General features: G+C 43.0%; 1 protein-coding gene across 1 annotated transcript; it reads left to right on the top strand.

Annotated features, from left to right (window-relative positions):
* The first annotated feature begins 1364 nt into the window (after positions 1 to 1364).
* On the top strand, positions 1365 to 4988 carry LOC139441461 (multiple epidermal growth factor-like domains protein 10). The gene is made up of 4 exons (XM_071222373.1): positions 1365 to 1416; positions 2189 to 3184; positions 3557 to 3680; positions 4121 to 4988. Exons 1-4 carry the CDS (start codon positions 1365 to 1367, stop codon positions 4986 to 4988), a joined length of 2040 nt encoding a protein of 679 aa, XP_071078474.1.
* The last annotated feature ends 18692 nt before the right edge of the window (positions 4989 to 23680 follow it).

Here is a 23680-nt window from a genome sequence, read left to right as displayed (position 1 = left end):
CATGTGTGAAGGTATGTCATGTCTGTGTCACGTATCAAAAGGTATGTCATGTGTAAAGTTCTGTCATGCGTGTGTCATGTGTAAAGTTCTGTAATGCGTATGTCATGTGCAACGGTCTAGCATGCATGTGTCTTGTGTAAATATCTGCCATTCGTGTGTCAAGTGAGTGAGTGAGTTGGGTAAAACACCACTTTTAACAGTATTCTAGTTATATCACAGTGTGTCAGCTTAATGTGTGAGGAAGGCCCAAAGTTATGCAGGTCTCAGACGTTTACCACTTCGGTGAAACCCACGAGCACGGGTTTGGTGCTGAAAACCTAGAAACATAATAGGGTCGAACCGGGATTCGAACCCACAATCATAGGTTTCTGGCGTGCCCAAGGGATGGAACTCTGAACAACGAATCACGGCAACTTAGTCGACATGGCCAACCGTGCCCTCTCGTGTGTCATTTGTAAGCGAATGTCATGCGTATGTCATGCGTATGTCATGTACAAAGGTATGTTATGCTTTGGTCATGTGTAAAGGTATATCATGCATATGTCATATGTGGAGGTATGTCATGCATATGTCATGTGTTAGGGTCTGTCATGCATATGTCATGTGTAAAGGTATATCATGCATATGTCATGTGTAAAGGTATGTCATGCGTATGTCATGTGTAAAGGTATATCATGTATATGTCGTGTTAAGGCATCTCATGCATATGTCATGTGTAAGGGTCTGTCCTGAATATGTCATGTGTTAGGGTCTGTCATGCATGCGTCATGGGTAAAGGTATGGCATGCATATGTCATGGGTAAAGGTATGTCATGCATATGTTATGGGTAAAGGTATGTCATGCATATGTCATGTGTAAATGTATGTCATGCATATGTCATGGGTAAGGGCATGTGATGCATATATCTCATGGGTAAAGGTATGTCATGCATATATGTCATGGGTAAAGGTATGTCATGCATGCATGGGTAAAGGTATGTCATGCCTATATCATGTGTATGGGTATGTCATGCATATATGTCATGGGTAAAGGTATGTGATGCATATATGTCATGGGTAAAGGTATGTCATGCATGCAGGGGTAAAGGTATGTCATGCCTATATCATTTGTAAAGGTATGTCATGCATATATGTCATGAGTAAAGGTATGTGATGCACATATGTCTTTGGTAAAGATATGTGTTGCATATGTGTCATGGGTAAAGGAACATGTATGCCATCAAGGTTCCAATGAAGTGACAGAGCGATGGTTGATTGATTGTTAGTTATAGAACATGTGTACACACGACCAACACACGATCCCGTATCGCCAGTTATATGTTAAGTTTGTGTATGTATATACTTCTTTATGTTTCAGACAACAAATGGTTCCCTTCCTGTACTTAGTCTTTGCTTGTATGTTTACTGGAACACAAGGTAAATCAGAATTACGTTGCTATACAGTGTATACGTTAATATTTCTACAGCCTATGTATTGGTTTTACCTTCACTGTCGTGGTCGAGAAGGTCCAACCTGGATTATAAACATAAAATAAACGAAGAAACCATTTTCATAATAATAAGAAATCACCATAACGCTTTCATGAAACCGGATGTGTTCTTGCACATGAGCGTGTCCTGGCCCTCCGGTGTCACTCGTCACAAACACATGCAAAGACAAGTCAAATGTTCACCTGAAAAACAGATATAGTACATATGTAGTACAAGGCAAAGTCCATCCTTGATCGTATCAAGGCATCAGGTTCATCTGTCAGACAGGGATTTGGTGGTACATTTGCTGGATCCATATATATATATATATACAATGTACATGTGGATGTTGATGGAGCTTTGGAATCCACTACAAAAGCGGAATGGATATGTTTTCAGGTGTTAGCGTCAAGCCAATAGTTAATAGTACTGATGCCTTGTCTTGGCAGATTTCTTCCTCACTTAAGATAATGTCCTTGTATGTGGCATTATGTGATATGTCACTTGTACAAGGTCTTGGATCAAACAATTAATATAGTGATACACGCAGAGCAGGAATATGCTGTGAGATGTATTGTCAGTGGGAATATCTACACAGGTATCATATAGGGCAGCCAGACTTGGGGTTCATCATTCACATGAACCTGTAGTTTAGATGTATTTGAACACCATTGTGTGCTCTGGAATACACTATAAAGGAGAAGTTATTTTCTTCCAGCTGCCAACTGCACTGATATTCAGCACTGTGCAGAGTGTGACGAGAAGACTGGGCAATGTCTCAAGTGTTACCCTGGCTATTGGGACAAACGGTGCAGTATCAAGTGCAGCGACAGTTGTCGACATAATACGTGTGAAATCACAGATGGGGGGATTGAGCGATGTTCTGAAGGCTGTGTTACTGGTTTCCAAGGCACAAACTGCATAATACCATGTGACACTCCCGTTGATAATTGTACAGAATGTCCTGGTGGGTGTGAGGAGGAATACTGCAAGCTGAATTCCACCTGTGTGTCTGGATGTGTCGACTCCTACTACGGTTCTGGCTGTCGACCGTGCTCCAACAGATGTAAATCCTGCAACAGGGTCACAGGAACATGTGAGGAGTGTCATCCTCCATACGTTGGTCGGGACTGTGAACATCCCTGTGCAAACTGTCCAGGAAGTTGTGACAGTGAATGCTTGAAGGAGTGTTCATCAATATTTTACGAAATGTTTTGCATTGAGCCGTGCATTGATAATTGCATATCAATTATTGACACATGTCCACTGAATTGCAGTGATAAGGATACAGTCAACTATTGTACACCGACTTCTCACAACCAGAGTGGCGAGTGTACACGTGGTTGTGTAGATGGATGGTACGGACCCACGTGTTCATCTCGATGTGACGCTAACTGTTTGAACCACAGGTGCGACCTGACAGGTACTTGTGTTGAAGGATGTAAGATCGGATATTTCGGGAAAAACTGTACACCATGTTCTGAGACGTGCCTCAATCACACCTGTCACTCAAACACCGGATCCTGTACACATGGATGCAGCCAGGGCTGGTATGGGGAAGTGTGTGACCAGACGTGTGCAGTGTGTCGTGACGGGGTGTGTCATCAGAAGACTGGAACATGCATCAAGGGGTGCACTATCAGCGGGTGTGATCCCTCCTGTACAGGCAACTGCTCCATAGAGGAATGCCGTCAAGCTGCTCCTTGTAACACAGGTAAGCTAATTGTCATGTATCCAACATAATGACTTGTGTGACATCCACTGTCCATTTGAAATGAAAGCGGGTAGAATTTTTAAGCGATGTTATGGTGCCATGCTGAGGTTCCTTTGTTTTGTTGTGTTAATGTATGCCTTATGTATGAGTTGATACTTAACCAGCATGTTGTTTCTGTTTTGACCTGTTTCGTTTTGTCCCTTCCGAATGCATGTGGCCAGAAAAAAATACTTTTATTAACATACACACAATTTCTTACTGTGTATTGATACTGAATTTGATAATCATGTATTCAAGATATGTATATGATATTACTGATGTCCATCGACACATATTTATTACATTTATCCTTTCATTTTATGCTTTCCAAAGCCCCGAAGACAAATGGTATCATTATCACAACCCTTGGTATCATTATTGGAATCCTTGCAGCAACAATGTTTTGTATAGCGTTGAGACAGTGTGTGCGTTACCGCAAACGCATTGCTGCACGAAGGTTAGTATTTGTATTCTTCAATCTGTACAATTCAACATTGAGTCCAACAATAACCATTGAACGTTCACTGAACAGCAAATTATACTAGAAGCTAAACAACAACGCAAATGAGATAAACTGAAACTGGCTTCCACTGGAGATATCGCTTGGTAGGATCAATTGATATCTTATCTACAATGAATTTGCATCACAATGCTCAAATGACATCATAATCTCTCTACCTCTGAAGCTGAATAGCTGTACCATTTACACTCAAGGCACTGATTATCGAACTTTGTACATGCACAAATCTTCTTCTCGTAATACAACAGAACACACAAACGAGAATGCAGGCTACCATGTGGCGTGTCACATAACACAAAAAGGTACTATCTATAGTGTATACATGTTTGATATCGCACAAAGCCTTGTTTGTATTTACAATAATACTGTTTATATAGGCGTCGTCCACTGGAAGCTGTGATGGTCAATGCTACTGGACAGGTGTCACTGCCTACACTAGAGTACCAGGGTCTACACAGATACTATGAACTACACGACGAAGACATGGACCCGGAGTTTCCCGGGAGAAACCAACTGGAATCTGGGATGGTCACTGATACTGGACAGGTGCCTACACATGAGTACCAGGTGATACACAGGTACTATGAAATACATGATGACGATGTGGACCCAGAGCTTCCCGGGAGAAACACAAACAACCCAAACAACATGGTGGAGGAGGAGAAGGAGGAGAGGGAAAAGAAAGAAAAGAAGGAGGGGGCAGAGGAGGAGAGCGAACAAGCCACACCCATTCTTGGTGAGTACTTCCCAGTGTCCAGTGATGAAGGGGACGGAGAGAAGAGCGAACTAGCAACACCCACTCTTGGTGAGAACTTCCCAGTGTCCAGTGATGAAGGGGATGGAGAAGAGCGCGAACTAGCCACGCCTGCTCTTGATGAATACTTCCCAGTGTCCAGTGATGTAGGGGACGGAGCAGAGAGCGAACTAGCCACATCTGCTCTAGATGAGTACTTCCCAGTGTCCAGTGATGAAGGGGACGGAGAGAAGAGCGAACTAGCAACACCCACTCTTGGTGAGAACTTCCCAGTGTCCAGTGATGAAGGGGACGGAGCAGAGAGCGAACTAGCCACGCCTGCTCTAGATGAGGACTTCCCAGTGTCCAGTGATGTCGAAGATGAAAAGGATGCTACATCCGGGGCTTCTGCTGAAGACCACTCATCATACATTCGACCAATACGGGATGTGTTTGTTGATGACCCGACAACAGTTGTGACATATCTGTCACCAAGGGAGGACTCAAAATAACTTTCATTCTAAAGTATTCTACTCAAAGTCAACATACTTATCAACATGTACGAGTGGACCAGTTTCCGTTTTAGTAAATACCTGTCTTTCTCAGAGTCATGTCTATTATCTCACATAGTTTGCGCTACTTCAAACAACTATTGAGAAACGGTTCGTTGTATCGGTGTCGATCTTGTAAAACATACCCTACATGCAGATGGACTTCCATTGTGTTTGGGCTTGTGGCAATGATCCGATTTTCTGTGGATAGTCGAGGAAACGTTGTGCTGATATGGACCTCTATAAACGCCAGATTTTACCTGATTGAAACTATTTCCTCAATGTACATGGCACAGTAGTTGACAGTCACCAGTGTGTGGTCTGAGCTGCCAGTAGACGAATGGTTTAATGGCATGGGTATGGATAATCTTGATCCTATATACAGTACAACCAAGTTAGTAATTCCTTCTTGCAGTGTATGGTGCTTACATATACTTTAACTTTTTTTACTCTTACAATCTTGCAATGGAATCGTACATACAGAATAAATGTGTCCATGTATATGTTTTCTGTTATTTACTTGTACATTGTGTTTGAAGGAAAGAACAGTTGGTGTCAGCAGGAAGGCCCTCTGACATGACTGGATCATTATCATCATAAAAACACTATTATTGTTTCCTCCGTATTAAAATGTAAGCCGATTCAGATACATTAGTGCAGATATTGTTTAGCTGGACATCGTTTGTGTGTCTCCCTGTGACACATGTGGAGGACACAGCGTCATGTTGACACAAGTTCATGTGTTGAGTCATGTCAGGGCGTGACGATGGCTATGGCCCCTTTGTATCAAAGTCAGAATGGCATTTTGTGGCAGAAACCGGTGCTTTCTTTCTTAACCCGATACGTCTGTACATGTAAGGGGTCGCGAGGTTATTCAAAATTAACGTATCGTTTTTATCAGTTTCAACAAAAATAGTAAATGCACTGTCCTGTCTCTGGATTTTCTTGTTCATCAATCACTTGATTGTCTGGTTTGTTTACATGCTGCCTTCGCATGACAGGAGTACTGCTGTGTGGCGTCAGGCATTTATGCAAATAATGTTCATGGTGAGTGCTACCGGTCTTGTCGTGAACACCTGGTGTCATCATTGATTGATGCCCTTGACGCCAGTAAGAGTGATTCCCTGAATAATCAAGACTGGTTATTCTTTTGCAGTGACAATTTATATAGAAACATATTGTTTTCTGTGAATTATGTTGGTAATAGCACAGTTTGCATGTACACACTGTTCATATATTCACTGGATTGTCTGGTCCAGAATCGGTTATTTACAGACCGCCGTCATATAGCTGGAATATTGCTAAGTGCGGCGTTAAAAAAACAACCAACCAATCATATATTAATTCCAACTGTAGAAGAAGTTTGGGAACAAGAATAGATTACAAACGTCCAGTGTCCTTTAGCAAGTAATATGGTCTGTTTCACTGTTATATATCATGTAAGAACAAACTAACCAGATATTCAGCGTCCTGTAGCAAGTAATATGATCTGTTTCACTGTCATATATCATGTTAGAACGAACTAACCAGATATCGAACCAAATCGATGTCAATGTGTGCTAAATCTTTGCCACCTTTGTGTTTACATTAAATGTTGAAATCGGTAGACAGTTGACAATAATATAACATATGCTCATTACAGATGAGATGTCTCAATATAGGCAGCTGACGAAAATATAATATGATCATTAACTAATTAAAGATTGCATGACTTAATGTGGACAGTTGACAGCAAGTTCGCCACACGAGGTTGTACGAAAGGGGCACATGTGTGGGTAGTGTGTGTGTGTGTGCGGGGGTGGGGGGGTGGGGGGGTGGGGGATGTGGGGGTGGGGTCAGGGGGGTCAGGGCAGTGGGTGTTGTACGACGAGGGCACATGTGTGGGTATTGTGTGTGTGTGTGTGTGTGTGTGTGTCAGGGCAGGGGTCTTGTACGACGGGGGCACATGTGTGGGTATTGTGTGTGTGTGTGTGTCAGGGCAGGGGTCTTGTACGACGGGGGCACATGTGTGGGTAGTGTGTGTGTGTGTGTGTGTGTGTCAGGGCAGGGGTCTTGTACGACGAGGGCACATGTGTGGGTATTGTGTGTGTGTGTGTGTGTGTGTGTCAGGGCAGGGGTCTTGTACGACGGGGGCACATGTGTGGGTAGTGAGGAGAGAGAGGGCTTGTTGACAACACAGTCAATACAATGTCAGGGAAGGAGAAAGTACAAACTCTGAAATCAGACTCACTCGGAATGTCAACTAGCTATTTGTCACAAACAACCGGAAGAACATTGAATATTTGAATTATCTGTAATCGCCCCTCACATATTGTCCGAGTACATCATTTCAGAAGTGTATGTGTGCGTTGATGATTATCAGTAATGGAGTAAGGTTATTGAAACTCTATAAAACCTAATGAGTTAAGTCATAGTTATAAAAGAGACATATCAAAATAGGTTACACTCGTCAGTGGTTGTTACAAAGGGTTAAATATTAAATGTCCAATTGCCATGACAACTACAAAAGAGCAGTTGTCGGTGGTGTTACTAGTAACAATACTCAACACAAGTCTAACCTGGCTCCAGAAAGAACTACTCTGCAACTCTGAGAGTGCAGGCGCCAGCCAAAAGGATTTCTACAGGTACTTTAAAAAAATGGCGGTTTTATTGTAGCGTTAAGGCCAGACTGCACACATAAAATGTAATGGCTGTTGAACGCCAACTAGTTATTAATGTGTATATACAAAAAAAGCCTCAAATAGAAACAAGCCGATGGGAAAATATACCACGAGAACAAAGGATATGTACATGATGTACATTGTGTGACTCCGAAGTAGTTAGGGACGAGTTTCACTATTTACATGTATTTCCTAGTCATTCCCTTTCAACTTCACGCACTGAATGGTGCAATGAACACTTCACACACTGGACAGAACCACATCACCTCACCGGTGATGCACGATGACGTCATAGGAAACGACCGAAAGGGATTACGATGGGTGGTACAATACCGGGGAATACCCTCGCTAAAATTAGGTCGATCTGACTGTGTGTAAAAACTCTATATACAATCATATTGTAAACATATCTCCATAGTAACATAACTATGATAATCATAGCAACAGGTCAATTATCTAAGGAAACAAACACCCTTTTTGCATTATATCATTGGCCCGTCTATTGAGGTCGGCTGGTTAACCTACACGAAAGCGTGTTTACGTAAGACGTGGGCAGCTGTGTCAACAAGCCTCTCAATGCGAGACAGTTGACTATATATATGTTGTGTGAATAGTACACTGGGTTCAAACGAAATTGAAAATATCACAAAGGAGAACATCTTCCAAAAGTGGCAAAATAACTATCAGAAATCTGATTGCAAACTAAATCACCCGCTACAAAAGCCACTCAAAAAAAAACAAAAATCCATCATAAAACCCCCCAAAATGAGTAATAACTAAACTACAAACAGACCACACTCAGTATAATTCCACCTGCACGAAATTAAAAAAAACCACAATACCAAACCATAAATGCCCCTACTGGAACTGAAAAGAAACGTATTACTATATTGCACATATTACCAGCACAACACTCCAATCCAAACTAAATTGCAGCAATCAAATGACACTAGCAACGGTACTAAACCCCCTAAATGACTTACAAACCTTTAAAGCACTAGGCATGTATCTAATCAAAACAGGCTTACTTGGCCGCGTTTAAAAATCATCAGTTTACATCACATTAAGAAGTGGCTTGCTTCTCAGGATCAGTCGGGACACTTTTATCTTTTGGTATAGGGCTAATAAGTCCTTGGCTCCACTGTGTATGTGATACAGAATAATCAAAACAGTAACTGACTTATTTATGCAATAGTTTTATGCAGTGAGAGTTCTGTAAAACTTCAACTGGTACACCATCCAGACCGACAGCTTTGCCTTTGGTGTGTAAAACCGCTCGTTCGACTTCCCGGTACGAGATGGCATATTGGGCTCAAGCGTATCCATCTGCACGTGCTCTGTACCGTTACCTACACGTTCACACACTTTCTTATAGTGGTCTTCATCAAAGGAGCAATTATCACTACCGTTATAAAGCGTGTTGTACGAGTCCCTCTAGTGTTTAAGCACGGTGTCAACACCACTATGACATGAAGTTTGTGTGATGGATTAGGGTTTGTACTCCAATGGGGTAATGTGACACACAGTGAGCCAGCTCACACATACTGGCCACCCGTGAAGATCCGGGGTAGAATAGGTCTTCAGCAACTCATGCTGGCCGTAAAAGGTAACTATGCTTGTCGTAAGAGGCGACAAAAGGGATCGGGTGGTCAGGCTCGCTGACTAGGTTGATGCATGTCATCATAGCCCAGTTCCGTAGATCACTGCTCATGACGGCAATCACAGGATTATCTGGTCCAGACTCGATTATTTAAAGGCCACCGTCATATAACTGTAATATTGCTGAGTGCGGCGTTTAACAATAAACAAAACAAGAACAACCTGCAACACTTATTTCTGTATTTATGACAGTAAAATGTTGCATATCCTTGATAACTTGTTACGGGTTACGGTGTGTTTGCTTAGAGATTTTGGTCCTACGTTGTCTGTGGTAATGTAAGGGCGTCCGTTCGTCCCTATAGTAACTTGTTACGGGTTACGGTGTGTTTGGTTAGAGATGTTGGTCCTACGTTGTTTGTGGTAATGTAAAGGCGTCCGTTCGTCCCTATAGTAACCTGAACACTATTCCCTCCTAAACCAAATGTTTACAAACGGAAAGGATAGCGACCAAATCATGGATATATTGTATTGCCATTAATCATTTACTAACATATCTCTTTGCCTATTTCTATCTGTTGAGAGACGTTCCCATGCCAATACTGATACACAGCCAAGGCAACTGTGTACCGCCGAGAAACATATAGGCACAGACACCAGAGGAAGACTGACGCACTTGGGTAGCGTGCAGTTGCAGTTAAAATGTAAGCCAATTATGTAAATTGTTTTAGTTTAATAACATGTGTTTCATTGCTGTACCAAATGAAATATTGCCTTAGTTGTGGACTTGAGTCAAACTGCAATGTGGCAGATCAAGGAAAGGGGGTTGGAGCGGGGTGGTCCATGGCCAGGTTTTCGTTTACGGAAATGTGTGTAAATACTGACGGCGTTGCGTGTCTTGCCGTGTCGCCTTGTCCCTATCAGGGCACGTGATATAACGATGTACGCCTTGCCGTGTCGCACAGGGCACACGATATAACGTTGTACGCCTGGCCCTGTCCCCATCAGGGCAATTGATATAACGTTGTACGCCTTGCCCTGTCTCTATCAGGGCACGTAATGTAACATTGTACGCATTGCTGTGTCCCCCTGTCCCTATCAGGGCACACGATATAACGATGTACGCCTTGCCGTGTCGCACAGGGCGCGTGATATAACGATGTACGCCTTGCCGTGTCGCACAGGGCACGTGATATAACGATGTACGCCTTGCCGTGTCGCACAGGGCACGTGATATAACGATGTACGCCTTGCCGTGTCGCACAGGGCGCGTGATATAACGATGTACGCCTTGCCGTGTCGCACAGGGCGCGTGATATAACGATGTACGTCTTGCCGTGTCGCACAGGGCACGTGATATAACGATGTACGTCTTGCCGTGTCGCATAGGGCGCGTGATATAACGATGTACGCCTTGCCGTGTCGCACAGGGCACGTGATATAACGATGTACGCCTTGCCGTGTCGCACAGGGCGCGTGATATAACGATGTACGTCTTGCCGTGTCGCACAGGGCACGTGATATAACGTTGTACGCCTTGCCGTGTCCCCATCAGGGCAATTGATATAACGTTGTACGCCTTGCCGTGTCGCACAGGGCACGTGATATAACGATGTACGCCTTGCCGTGTCGCACAGGGCACATGATATAACGATGTACGCCTTGCCGTGTCGCACAGGGCACGTGATATAACGATGTACGCCTTGCCGTGTCGCACAGGGCACGTGATATAACGATGTACGCCTTGCCGTGTCACACAGGGCGCGTGATATAACGATGTACGCCTTGCCGTGTCGCACAGGGCGCGTGATATAACGATGTACGCCTTGCCGTGTCGCACAGGGCGCGTGATATAACGATGTACGTCTTGCCGTGTCGCACAGGGCACGTGATATAACGATGTACGTCTTGCCGTGTCGCACAGGGCGCGTGATATAACGATGTACGCCTTGCCGTGTCGCACAGGGCACGTGATATAACGATGTACGCCTTGCCGTGTCGCACAGGGCACGTGATATAACGTTGTACGCCTTGCCGTGTCGCACAGGGCGCGTGATATAACGATGTACGTCTTGCCGTGTCGCACAGGGCGCGTGATATAACGATGTACGCCTTGCCGTGTCGCACAGGGCACGTGATATAACGATGTACGCCTTGCCGTGTCGCACAGGGCACGTGATATAACGATGTACGCCTTGCCGTGTCGCACAGGGCACGTGATATAACGTTGTACGCCTTGCCCTGTCCCCATCAGGGCACACGATATAACGTTGTACGCCTTGCCCTGTCCCCATCAGGGCACACGATATAACGTTGTACGCCTTGCCGTGTCGCACAGGGCACGTGATATAACGATGTACGCCTTGCCGTGTCGCACAGGGCACGTGATATAACGATGTACGCCTTGCCGTGTCGCACAGGGCACGTGATATAACGATGTACGCCTTGCCGTGTCGCACAGGGCACGTGATATAACGTTGTACGCCTTGCCGTGTCGCACAGGGCACGTGATATAACGTTGTACGCCTTGCCCTGTCCCCATCAGGGCACGTAATGTAACATTGTACGCATTGCTGTGTCCCCCTGTCCCTATCAGGGCACGTGATATAACGTTGTACGCCTGGCCCTGCCCCCATCAGGGCACGTAATGTAACATTGTACGCATTGCTGTGTCCCCCTGTCCCTATCAGGGCACGTGATATAACGTTGTACGCCTTGCCCTGCAGCCCCGTCCAATGAGGGCATGTTGTATCCTTCATATGAGACAAGTAGCCCCGTCCACATGAGGGCATGTTGTATCCTTCATATGAGACAAGTAGCCCCGTCCACATGAGGGCATGTTGTATCCTTCATATGAGACAACTAGCCCTGTCCACATGAGGGCATGTTGTATCCTGCATATGAGACAAGTAGCCCCGTCCAAATGAGGGCATGTTGCATCCTTCATATGAGACAAGTAGCCCCGTCCACATGAGGGCATGTTGTATCCTTCATATGAGACAAGTAGCCCCGTCCACATGAGGGCATGTTGTATCCTTCATATGAGACAAGTAGCCCCGTCCACATGAGGGCATGTTGTATCCTTCATATGAGACAAGTAGCCGACTAGCCCCGTCCACATGAGGGCATGTTGAATCCTTCATATGAGACAAGTAGCCCCGTCCACATGAGGGCATGTTGTATCCTTCAGCTGAGACAAGTAGCCCCGTCCACATGAGGGCATGCTGTATCCTTCATATGAGACAAGTAGCCGACTAGCCCCGTCCACATGAGGGCATGCTGTATCCTTCAGCTGACACAAGTAGCCCTGTAGCCGAGTAGCCCTGTCCATATGAGGGCATGCTGTATCCTTCAGATGACACAAGTAGCCCTGTAGCCGAGTAGCCCTGTCCATATGAGGGCATGCTGTATCCTTCAGCTGACACAAGTAGCCCTGTAGCCGAGTAGCCCTGTCCATATGAGGGCATGCTGTATCCTTCAGATGACACAAGTAGCCCTGTAGCCGAGTAGCCCTGTCCATATGAGGGCATGTTGTATCCTTCAGCTGAGACAAGTAGCCCTGTAGCCCTGTAGCCCTGTCAACATGAGGGCATGTTGTATCCTTCAGCTGAGACAAGTAGCCCTGTAGCCCTGTAGCCCTGTCAACATGAGGGCATGTTGTATCCTTCAGATAAGACAAGTAGCCCTGTAGCCCTGTAGCCCTGTCCACATGAGGGCATGTTGTATCCTTAAGATGACACAAGTAGCCCTGTCCACATGAGGGCATGCTGTATCCTTAAGATGACACAAGTAGCCCTGTATCCGAGTAGCCCTGTCCCTTATGTGCCTGGTGTAACGTTGGCCAGACACGTAACATCCCGTCAAGCGTTACCTGGAAAATGTACACCTATGTTGCTGTTTTGCCATCAATCTTAAAGCTTCATGTATAACATTGTTCCAGACAATGTGAAGGAGGGAGAGAACACATTATGTTGGTATTCCTGGCCACCCTCCTTGTGTTCCCGCTCTTCATCGCCGCCCAGATGGAGCAGAGCTTGTTTGACAGACTCCCCGCCATGGACGGCAAGATAGTGACGTCCAACGTCGTCATGCCACAGACTAAGCTGGACCTGGGGGCTTGCAGCTTATACTGTCTGGGGAACCCGAAGTGTAAGGCTTTCTTCCACCACAAGGAAACATCTCTCTGCCAACTCCAGGCTGCCAAGGGTTCCGGGGGCAAGGCGGAGAAAGGGTGGCTGCACTATTACAAGAAGTGAGAGGTGCCCACGTTTAGATCTCCTCCAGGTAATCTGTGTACGATTTATTTGTTTGAAATGAAGCCATGCACTTTAAAAAAAGAAGGTAAGAGGTAAAGGTGTTTGAAGGAACGGCGAGCGGTGCAGGTGCGAGATTGAAGGCGATTATATGAGTTGAGAGTGGTCCAGGTGCGAGATAAGGGATGTATAAATGAGTGGATAGTGCTGCGGGTGCGAGATTAAAGACGATTATATGAGTGGAGAGTGGCGCAGGTGCGAGATAAGTGGTGTATAAATGAGAGGATAGAGCTGCGGGTGCGAGATTAAAGACGATTACATGAGTTGAGAGTGGTCCGGGTGCGAGATAAGGTGTGTATACATGAGTGGAGAGTGGTGCGGGTGCGAGATTAAAGGCGATTACATGAGTTGAGAGTGGTGCAGGTGCGAGATAAGGGGTGTATAAATGAGTGGAGCGTGGTCCAGGTTTGAGATAAGGGGTGTGTAAATGAATGGAGAGTGCTGCAGGTGCGAGATAAAAGGCGATTATATGAGCGGATAGTGGTATAGATTTTATACTGAGGGAGTGTATCATAAGTCTTCTGTGTAATAAAGAACATCTGTAGGAAATTACATGTTTTATTTTTCAGGTTGGGCAACACCCGGTAAAGGAGAGATCCTGGCTTGATTCAGTGACTGGTTTAAATATGCAATATGTTCTGTTCTACCATCCTTGATATACCGATAGTGTTGTATAAGTATACATTTCGAATCTAGTTAAATAAGTGTTCTTTCAGATTTAATATGCAGTAAATCATGTAAATTTCATGAAATAAAGAAAAAGCTTGCAACGTTTCTCCTGCTGGTTTATAAATTTTTACGAATTAAACTTAACCTAGATTCTAAAATTCGAAAGTCGCTAGACCAGTATTTCTCGTTTTTATCGCCATTGGTCTGCCATGACGGCGACCCATGAAGATCCGGGGTAGCATTGGTCTTCAGCAACCCATGCTTGCCGTAAAAGGCGACTATGCTTGTCGTAAGAGGCGACTAACGGGATCGGGTGGTCAGGTTCGCTGATTCGGTTGATGCATGCCATCAATCCCATTTCGAAGCTCATGATATCAATCACTGGATTGTCTGGTCCAGACTCGATTATTTACGGATCGCCGTCAGAGTGGGGCGTAAAAGAACAAACCAGCCAACCAACCAGCCATGACGGCTGCCCCTTGGCGAGCTCATTCACGCGAACAGTAAATGACGTGATCACAGATACAATCAGCGCGGACGTCCGCCCCGGTCCTTGTTCTCTTGATTAATGTTTTTTTACCAGCCGGCGCAGGTTTTGGCCATCATCTAAAACTGTAATTATAATCAACATTTGTTACGCAATACTGATAATGTTCTATTACCACTGAACGGACATTACAACATTAAAGTAATTGTTAATGTGATATCAGTAGAGCTGTGGGGGTATATAACTCCTTGGGTGTTGGTCCTTGGCACACTTGCTTGAATAAACCCTAATGACCTCACAGCTCTCTCCTCTCTTGTTTCAAGGTAAGAAACATTTAAATATTCCTATTTTATGACAAAACTTCTTATGTCATTGTTATCATTATCTAGAAAATGTTTGAGTTAAGTTGATTCAGTATTGCCATATTGTAACGCTCAATCTACTGTGTACAAGTTTTAAATGACTGTTCATTTTATATTATTTACCGTTTAATAGTCAGGCACTGTCCAGCGATGTTTTAAGTATAATGCGTCAAAACCAATAGTTCTCTCCTATGTTTCGACATCCATGATTATATTCCCCTTCTATGTCTAGCATTATCTATTCAACATGCCAGATCCATATACAGTCTCTATGTTCGTGCAGTAGCGTAGCGTACTTTAGCTTAGTTCCTAGAGTTAACACCACTATTTGAAGCAAGATTATCTCATACGTAGGTCGCTTATTCCATATTTTTCCGACAGTCCACCGTTCAAAGGTTATACTGGCAGCTTTACCTTCTGTGCGTGCTTGCAGAATAGGCTATAATAACGCATTCCGTATTGTATAGGTTTTATCATCACGAAGTAAGTATTTGAATATATTTTACAAATAGCACCGTCCACCATACAGTTACGGTACAACACAGCCTATACGCCAATTTCATTACCGTAGACATTTAAATACAGTTATAGTCATCCTCTGTTTATCAGAACAATGTATATTCAAATGCGCACCGTTTGAGAAGACAATTACCGTATTCACTACATTAGCTGTTATCGTCTAGCTCCGTATATATTGAAATATCCGGAAATGCGCGTATTCAATAGCTACATAAGTAGATAATAAGTAAGAAGTATCCCCCCTCACCCCCTCATTTGATGACGTCACAAGTGCACCTAGTAACCCCACGTGACTGATGACGTCACATAACCTTGACCTTGAGGGGGTGGGGTGGGGTGTTGTCAACGTCATTGCCTCATTAATATGCAGAATAACTCATTAATATGCAAATGTATGCATGACGTCACAGGTCAATTAGGTTAATAAAGGGTCAACTGACCAAATGCAATCATGCAATAAATGACAATAAATGACAATTCGTTAACCGTAGAACACGGGATAGTAATGAATGTCCCTATATGGACATGATACTACGACCGGGGTTGGGTTGGGTCTTGACTCACGCAGAATGGAATGTCATTGTGAGACCATTTTGGCGCGAGAACATGTGGTGAACATTTGAACCTTTTGCTTTGAAGACATTTCTCTGTGCACATTCGGTGGCCGGCTATGTGTGGTAGGATTAAAAAAAATGCCCAGGAACAGGTGCATGTAGAAAGATCTCCCGATATTCAATTACATTCATTAAGGGTCAACTGACCGGATGTAATCATGCAATTAATTACTTGACCATTCGTTAAACGTAGACCAACACGTGTCTAAAAACAAGATGGCGGACGTTGCCATGAACGCTCACGGGCTGTCACGTGTCCTCGGTTTGAATCTCGCGCCTGACCTACAAGTCAGTTCTATGAGGCACCATTCCACATCTCAGGCTACGTTGATCCATAAGTGCAATAACTCATTCATTGTGAAATATAATCATGACGTCACATGTCAGAAAGAGTAATGAGAGGTCTGTTGTTCCAATGCAAGAAGGAAATGTGTTAATGAGTCCTTCATTAAGTGAGAACAAAGCATAGTAATGAGTGTCCCTATATGGAAGTGGCTACTACGAGGTTAAAATGTGATTCATGGGGAAAGGAATGTCATTGTTAGACATATTCCATTGATTTTGTGTAGTTATGACTGTCACATGTGGCAAAGAGGGGTGTGAGTTGAATTTCCATAGAAACCACATGCCCAGTTCTTAACTCTTCTAGTGTTACCTCTTATAAGTTCCTTTTAACATTCAGTTGTCATGACAACTAAATAAAAAAATAAGGGTTAACAGTCTTGACTCCAAGAGGTCAGCTCTGAGAAATATAGAGTCGGTATCGCGAAACCCGTGTGTTGAAGACTGCAAAGTATGCCAGTCTGGTCTGAGACGTTTTAATACTGTAAAATTTCATTCTTTTTCTAAAAGATGTTTGGAGTTCAAAATGTCGATTCAGTTTCCTTTTTTCAATGGAAAAATACTCGTTTAACCCATACCCAGAATCATTTTCATGAGAAAAAATAGAGTGAAATAACGTAGTTTAGTGGATTACTTCTAAGAGATAAGATTACTTGAGCATTCATTATCAAAGAACAATGGATAGTAATGAATATCCTTATATGGAAACTTAGGTCACCAATCCCTCATTAATATGCAAGATAACTCATTAATGTGTAAATGTATAAGTGATGTATCAGGTGAATTAGATGAATACAGGGTCAACTGACCAGATGCAATTTACTTACATTAACAAAGAACAATGGATAGTAATGAATATCCTCATATGGAAACTTGACATCGCACGCGAAATGGAATGTTATTGCAACTGAATTTTGCCGCCTTTTTGTACCTTTTCTCCATGCTCATTCGGGGGGGCTGCGTCTGCTGAGATTATCAGCCCAGGAATAAGAGTTTGATCTATGTCCATATGTGTTATAAAACTCAACGGTCGTGTTGAGTGACTGACATTTACACTCTAACCTTGCTGACAGTATTGAAGACGGAATGAATGAGGAGAATGGAGGTCACGTGCTGCTGTGTCAGAGTCGTCTTAGGTGAGTAATAATTTTAATCAAAATATTTTTACGAATTATTTACCGATATGTAATTAGTTACATTGAAATCTGTTTTCTTTCTTTCTCATCTGTCTACCTCTAATGCATATTTGTGTAAAGCATTTTTGTAATGTTATGTATGCATTTGTACACCATGCTTTTTGGCAAAATAATTCAGATTATTTAACAGTTAAACTTAAAACAGATTCTTATTTAACTAATCCATTTGTAGAGTTTAATACCCAACAGAAATCAGATATAATTCTTCTTCTTTTTGTTGTTGTTTTTGTTGTTGTTGTTGTTGTTGATAAAACACCACTCGTTAAACATTTTACAAAGCAAGAAATAGAATACTCATAGTGATTTTATGAAAATTCACTTTTTATGAAATGTAACAAAGTGATTTCTGATACAGACTATACTTTGTTGTGCGAGCGGCGCACAACTTTTGGGTACATGCTATGGCATTGCGATTCCTGGCTGTAGATGTTATAGTCTGTTTCTGCATGATGTATGATGTGTATGAAAAAAACCCTTGATTGAGTTTATTATGTTATCATGAGTCCAACGAATTCTCATTTAGGAAAAAAAAGAGTACAAGTACAAATTCAATGGTCCCTTTGTTCCAGGATGTGTGCACCACAAATGACGTCCCATTGAAGAACCATCATAATGAAGAGACATAGTGATGTAGTTACCTTTACCTATGTGCTCTTTAATAAAGTCAGACATCGATCAATGTATTCTTATATTGTCTTTTTTTATCTCTTTTTACAAAACAGTTACGATTAATCTTAAGGTTTTAAAAGGTTGATCTTAGCATCGTGTTAGTTAACCCTAGTCATGATACATTTCTATGACTCGAGATAAAGTTAGAATATTCTGAATTTAGCATGATTAGCTTTTTAAAACCTTAAGATTAATCGTTTGGTGTATTGTGTCCTCTGTCTGGTCAGGAAGATAACCCGATGATCAATTCAACGCAAGCTTCACCAAGTATATATTCGCTGGGGAGTCACGTGATCACCTTCTTTACAACGCTCAATGGGCATAGTACTATTTCCATATTTAGTAAGTGTACTATGTACACAGTTGACGACGCATCTAACAGTAGATCATATTGCTTATATGGTAACAAGTGAGGTTTATTTTACAACACTCAGAATGAGTTGGTATATGTTATACACATAACACCTTGTTTTGTCCGTGTCGCTGTTTTGTGATATACTGACTAGAGAGCCTCCTGAAATTGAGGTCACCACATGCCATTTATCGTGAGCCTGCTTGTGAATGGAGGGGGTTGGTTAACCACAGCTCCACTCCGTTGTAGAAAGTTCACATATGGTATGAGTTACTATACACATGCTATTCAATAAAGGCATGATGAATACTAAGAATATCAGAATATAATTTTGTAAAAGAACAACACTAATTATATGAAAAAACACCAATTCGCCTGTGTGAAATTTACAACCATATCCTTTAACTCTGCAAAGCATGAATTTGCAAAATCATTGTGTAATATTTCATGATAGTTTTAACTTCAAACTGACCATGTAACCATTGTTTGCTAATTACATATTATAATACCGCGATAGCTAGCCAACGGAATGGTCGTTGCCTGATAACTTGGAAGTCAATTTGATAATTATTGCAAATTAATTCAGAGCATGGGGTGTTAGCTGGAAACTTCACCTCTGTGTGTTATAACAAAATCAAGTGGGAAACATGATATTCGGTGGGAGAATACAGTGTTTTGCACGAGAAATTAAAGTCGGAGAGAGGATGTCTTCCAAAGTATGTGTCTATTATGCCTGATTCAGAGTAGTTGTAATTAAAGGAGAAACCAAGGAACGACTATTTCACGAGTTGAAATTCGAGCATTTTACTTCAAACACTGCCCGAATGCATCTGACCCTTGACCTACTTACAGTATGATTGTATATTCGTGTTAATTTGCAGTGATAAGAATAATTTTCGTTAATTGTGTTTATGTCTAATATCGTCCAAAGAGTATGTAGAAGTCAGGAGATCATCTCGGCAACATGTGCATGATTTTCATATGCATCTTTCCCTAGTTTAGTTATCGAATAGCACTTGTACATCCGTACATACTCTTTGGATTTAATAAATATATCCATTTCGATTTTGAACGAAAAGACTAATGCGAGTTCGTCTGCGAGTCGGCAAATTTTAAAAATCCATGCTAAGTGTTATACATTGTATTTTACCAAATCAAAATTTCTTAAGTTTATTGATACCAATTATTGTATATTTTTTTCCATTATTTCACCATGTCACATCACAGCGTTCATTACCTTTAACTCAAAACCTCTTGCAGCGAATATCACAAGGTTAATTGACTGTTTTGTATCAGGTTGGGTATATGTTAAAAAAGAAACAAAATGACAATACACTCACATAAATAATATTTATTCGTTGCGTGTATACAAACGTGATTAAACAATAATATTTAACACTAAACCGTTTTACAAAGATTCCAATTTTCTAACGTCTCCGGGCACGCAAGATTCTCATTTAAATATAGTTCCAAAAGTTTAACCCCTTGAGTGCCAAGCTGGACATTTGTTCGTTTTAACAATCAAATTTCAGCCTAAATAGGCTATTGAAAACCTATCCTGTGACAATTTGTTGAAAAGAGCTCCTTTTTTTTTGTAAGTGCTGACGTCAGAGCACCTCGAATGAAGTTGGATAGATCTATGATGTGAATCTGTACGGAGGGGCGGTCATATAGCTGATTGGTTAAAGCGTTCGCTCGTCACGCCGAAGACCCGGGTTCGATTTCCGACATGGGTACAATGTGTGAAGCCCATTTCTGGTGTCCCCCGCCATGATATTGATGGAATATTGCTAAAAAGCGGCTTAAAACCATACTCACTCACTCACTGTAGGTTCACAGTTCTCGTTGAATTGAAGTGTTAACAGTGTGGTTTTACTATAGACAAGTTCTTGTTAGTAACTGTATGATACTAAAAAAAAAAAATAACCCAAAAAACCACAAGCGAACTGTCGTGTGATCGGCTTGTAGAGATACTTGCTTTCCAGAGGCATATTGACCATATGTATGACATCATAGAAATATGAATTAAAACAACAACGAAATGTAAACTGTAATGAAGCTTTTATTAACAGCACATTGTGTTGACTTTACAAGTGTAGAGTTCGAGTGATTTCAACGATTTACAAATTGATTAAAAACCTTGACGGTTCAATTATTTTAGAAATGTTTTAAGTGTTTAATCTCGACATGAAATACACCACTCAGATGCACCTGAAGGAGACGACCATCTTTGTGACATTTATAGATGTTTGCGTCCAGGAGGTCCCAACTTGACCGGTCTCCTGATGTATACGACCAGGCGTTTCTTTGACGCCAGGGAGCTGTCATTTAGAGAAATCTGTTTTGACTTAATGACAGGTCCTGTTTTCAATACATGGATAAGTCCAAATCTTCTTCCTTTACCTTGACTCGGTGACCGATTCTTCCGTGTCATTGCTTTGGGTAACACAAAATCTCAACTGAAGGGTTGTAACACGAGAGCAAGGTTTTTATTCTTGCTCGCTCTGCTCGTCATCGCCATCATCGGCGGCTGAGATAGATTCAGTGTCACTATCTGCTTCAGGTATGTCTACACGAGTCAGAATGTCTTTCATCACAGTTTTCGTGAAACGAGCGATCTTGTTTTTGATAATAGATTGATCAGTGCCAGGATCCATATCGCTCAGGCTGTCTAGGATGGGTTGAAATAGAGGCGCCTGTCTAAAATATTGGGAGAACTCTATGACACTTTTGAGACTGTCGGTCAATTCGCTTTCCCACATCTGTTTCATTTTTCTGTCAATCCATTCTTCTGTTCGACCCTGTTGTCTGTACTTTGTCCTCTTGAGTTTCATTGCGTCGTGCTTGATGTTGTACACACGATTCCAGATGCGTTGTAAACCAACATTTTGCCACTCCTCCGCATCCACGTCGGTGTTTGGCGGCTTCCAGCGACGACGTTTGACAGCGAGACCTCCACCTTTCTGTTCAGGAAGTCGTTCCTCATCGTCGTCACCGTTGTCGTCACTCTCGTATCTGAGACATTTTCTTTTGCATTTCAAGTTGTTGTTTGCTGGACACCATGATCTAATATGTCGCTGTAGATCGTGCATATTGTCTATCAATACGCCGCAGTCAGTACACGCAGTGGCCATGGTAAAAGGTCCTGTGTCGTCACTCGAGATGGATGCTGTTTCAACGTCGTCGTCTTCAGAGCTTAGAGACCTTTCTTTCGAAGTGTGATCAGCACGAATGTCAGGAGCTGTCTGCACGTCTAATGCTAGAGAGACATCTTTTACCCGTTGTTGTTGTTGTTGTTGTTGTTGTTGTTGTGAAGCACTGTGATCAGGTTGATTGTCGCTGGTTGTCAAGACGTTGACATGTAATCTATTCTTCTCACTTGTACCGGGTTTGAGATCCACTGTAAGGTGTCCATAAGGGGTTTCAACAGCCCTTTCATAAAGAGTCATAAATTTACCAATGTCTTCAGGAAATATTCTTCTGGCGAATAACTTCACCTGCTGTCTGTCCACTGGCGAATTGAAAAGTGTGACATAATGAGAATTTAGAGCAATGTCCCTAGATTCCTTACCTCTCGGGAAGAGGTTTTGCAATAGCAAAAATATAATGACATTTTTGTGGTGGGAGGTTTGGGTAAACAGACGGGAAATCCGATTGTCATTCTTTGCTTCAGACAAAAAGTCATCCAACACCATCATGTTCTGATTACGGGCATCGAAGAAGTTTTCATCTTCGAGATTGTAAGGTATTCCTTTCACAAACCGTACTTGAGGTAAAGTTTGAAGAATGCTATCGTAAAGCGGTTGCCACACAGTATAACACCAGACAATACAGTCGGGCAGGGGTTGAACGAATCCACGACGTAATAGGTTGAAGACAAACACCGGCTTTCCGCATCCACTGGGTCCAACAACGATGCTATTGGAGGGTATAAGGAACTTGAATCGTCCGTGTCGCTGGTGTTCCCGAGATGAAAGCAAACGTGGAGATATTTCCTGATGAGGAGGAGGAGGGTGTTTATCGGGAAGAGGAGGAATAGGAGGAGTAAGGTGTTTATCCAGAGGAGGAAGAAGAGAAGACGAGTCTTGAGTTGATCTATGCACCTGCTTCTGATGTCTCTGTAGATTATCTTTTCGCGCAAAACTCTTGCCACAGTCTGGACAGTTGGTAACCTCCATAGTGAACAAATACAAGTGCACGATAAAAGGGTCTGAACCATTCTTTAATACCCTTCACCCATGAAATGCTTAAAGACAGCTTGGGTTCATTTCACAGCAGCTTTTTATTTTCGACACAGGTTTCCTGAGGAGTAGGAGGAGGAGGAGGAGGAGGAAGAGGAGGTGTTGGTTGTGGTGGAGGGTGTTTATCCAGAGGAGGAGGAGGAGGAGGGTGTTTATCCAGAGGAAGAGGAGGAGGAGGAGGGTGTTTATCCAGAGGAGGAGGAGGAGGAGGAGGGTGTTTATCCAGAGGAGGAGGAGGAGGAGGAGGAGGGTGTTTATCCAGAGGAAGAGGAGGAGGAGGAGGAGGAGGAGGAGGGTGTTTATCCAGAGGAGGAGGAGGAGGAGGAGGGTGTTTATCCAGAGGAGGAGGAGGAGGAGGAGGGTGTTTATCCAGAGGAGGAGGAGGAGGAGGAGGAGGAGGGTGTTTATCCAGAGGAGGAGGAGGAGGGTGTTTATCCAGAGGAGGAGGAGGAGGAGGAGGAGGAGGAGGAGGAGTGTTTATCCATAGGAGGAGGAGGAGGAGGAGGAGGAGGAGGGTGTTTATCCATAGGAGGAGGAGGAGGAGGAGGAGGAGGAGGGGGGGTGTTTATCCAGAAGAGGAGGAGGAGGAGGAGGGGGTTTATCCAGAGGAGGAGGAGGAGGAGGAGGAGGGTG

Source organism: Haliotis cracherodii, unplaced genomic scaffold, assembly GCF_022045235.1.
Source record: "Haliotis cracherodii isolate W230 unplaced genomic scaffold, xgHalCrac1.p SCAF_40, whole genome shotgun sequence".
NCBI classification, from domain to species: Eukaryota; Metazoa; Mollusca; class Gastropoda; order Lepetellida; family Haliotidae; genus Haliotis; species Haliotis cracherodii.
This window is presented reverse-complemented; position numbering and strand designations above follow the sequence as displayed.

Coding starts and splice junctions, on each gene's coding strand:
- LOC139441461 (XM_071222373.1), top strand. CDS start 1,365: ATGGTTCCCTTCCTGTACTTAGTCTTTGCTTGTATGTTTACTGGAACA. Junction 1,417..2,188: donor TATGTTTACTGGAACACAAG/GTAAATCAGAAT, acceptor ATTTTCTTCCAG/CTGCCAACTGCACTGATATT. Junction 3,681..4,120: donor AAACGCATTGCTGCACGAAG/GTTAGTATTTGT, acceptor CTGTTTATATAG/GCGTCGTCCACTGGAAGCTG.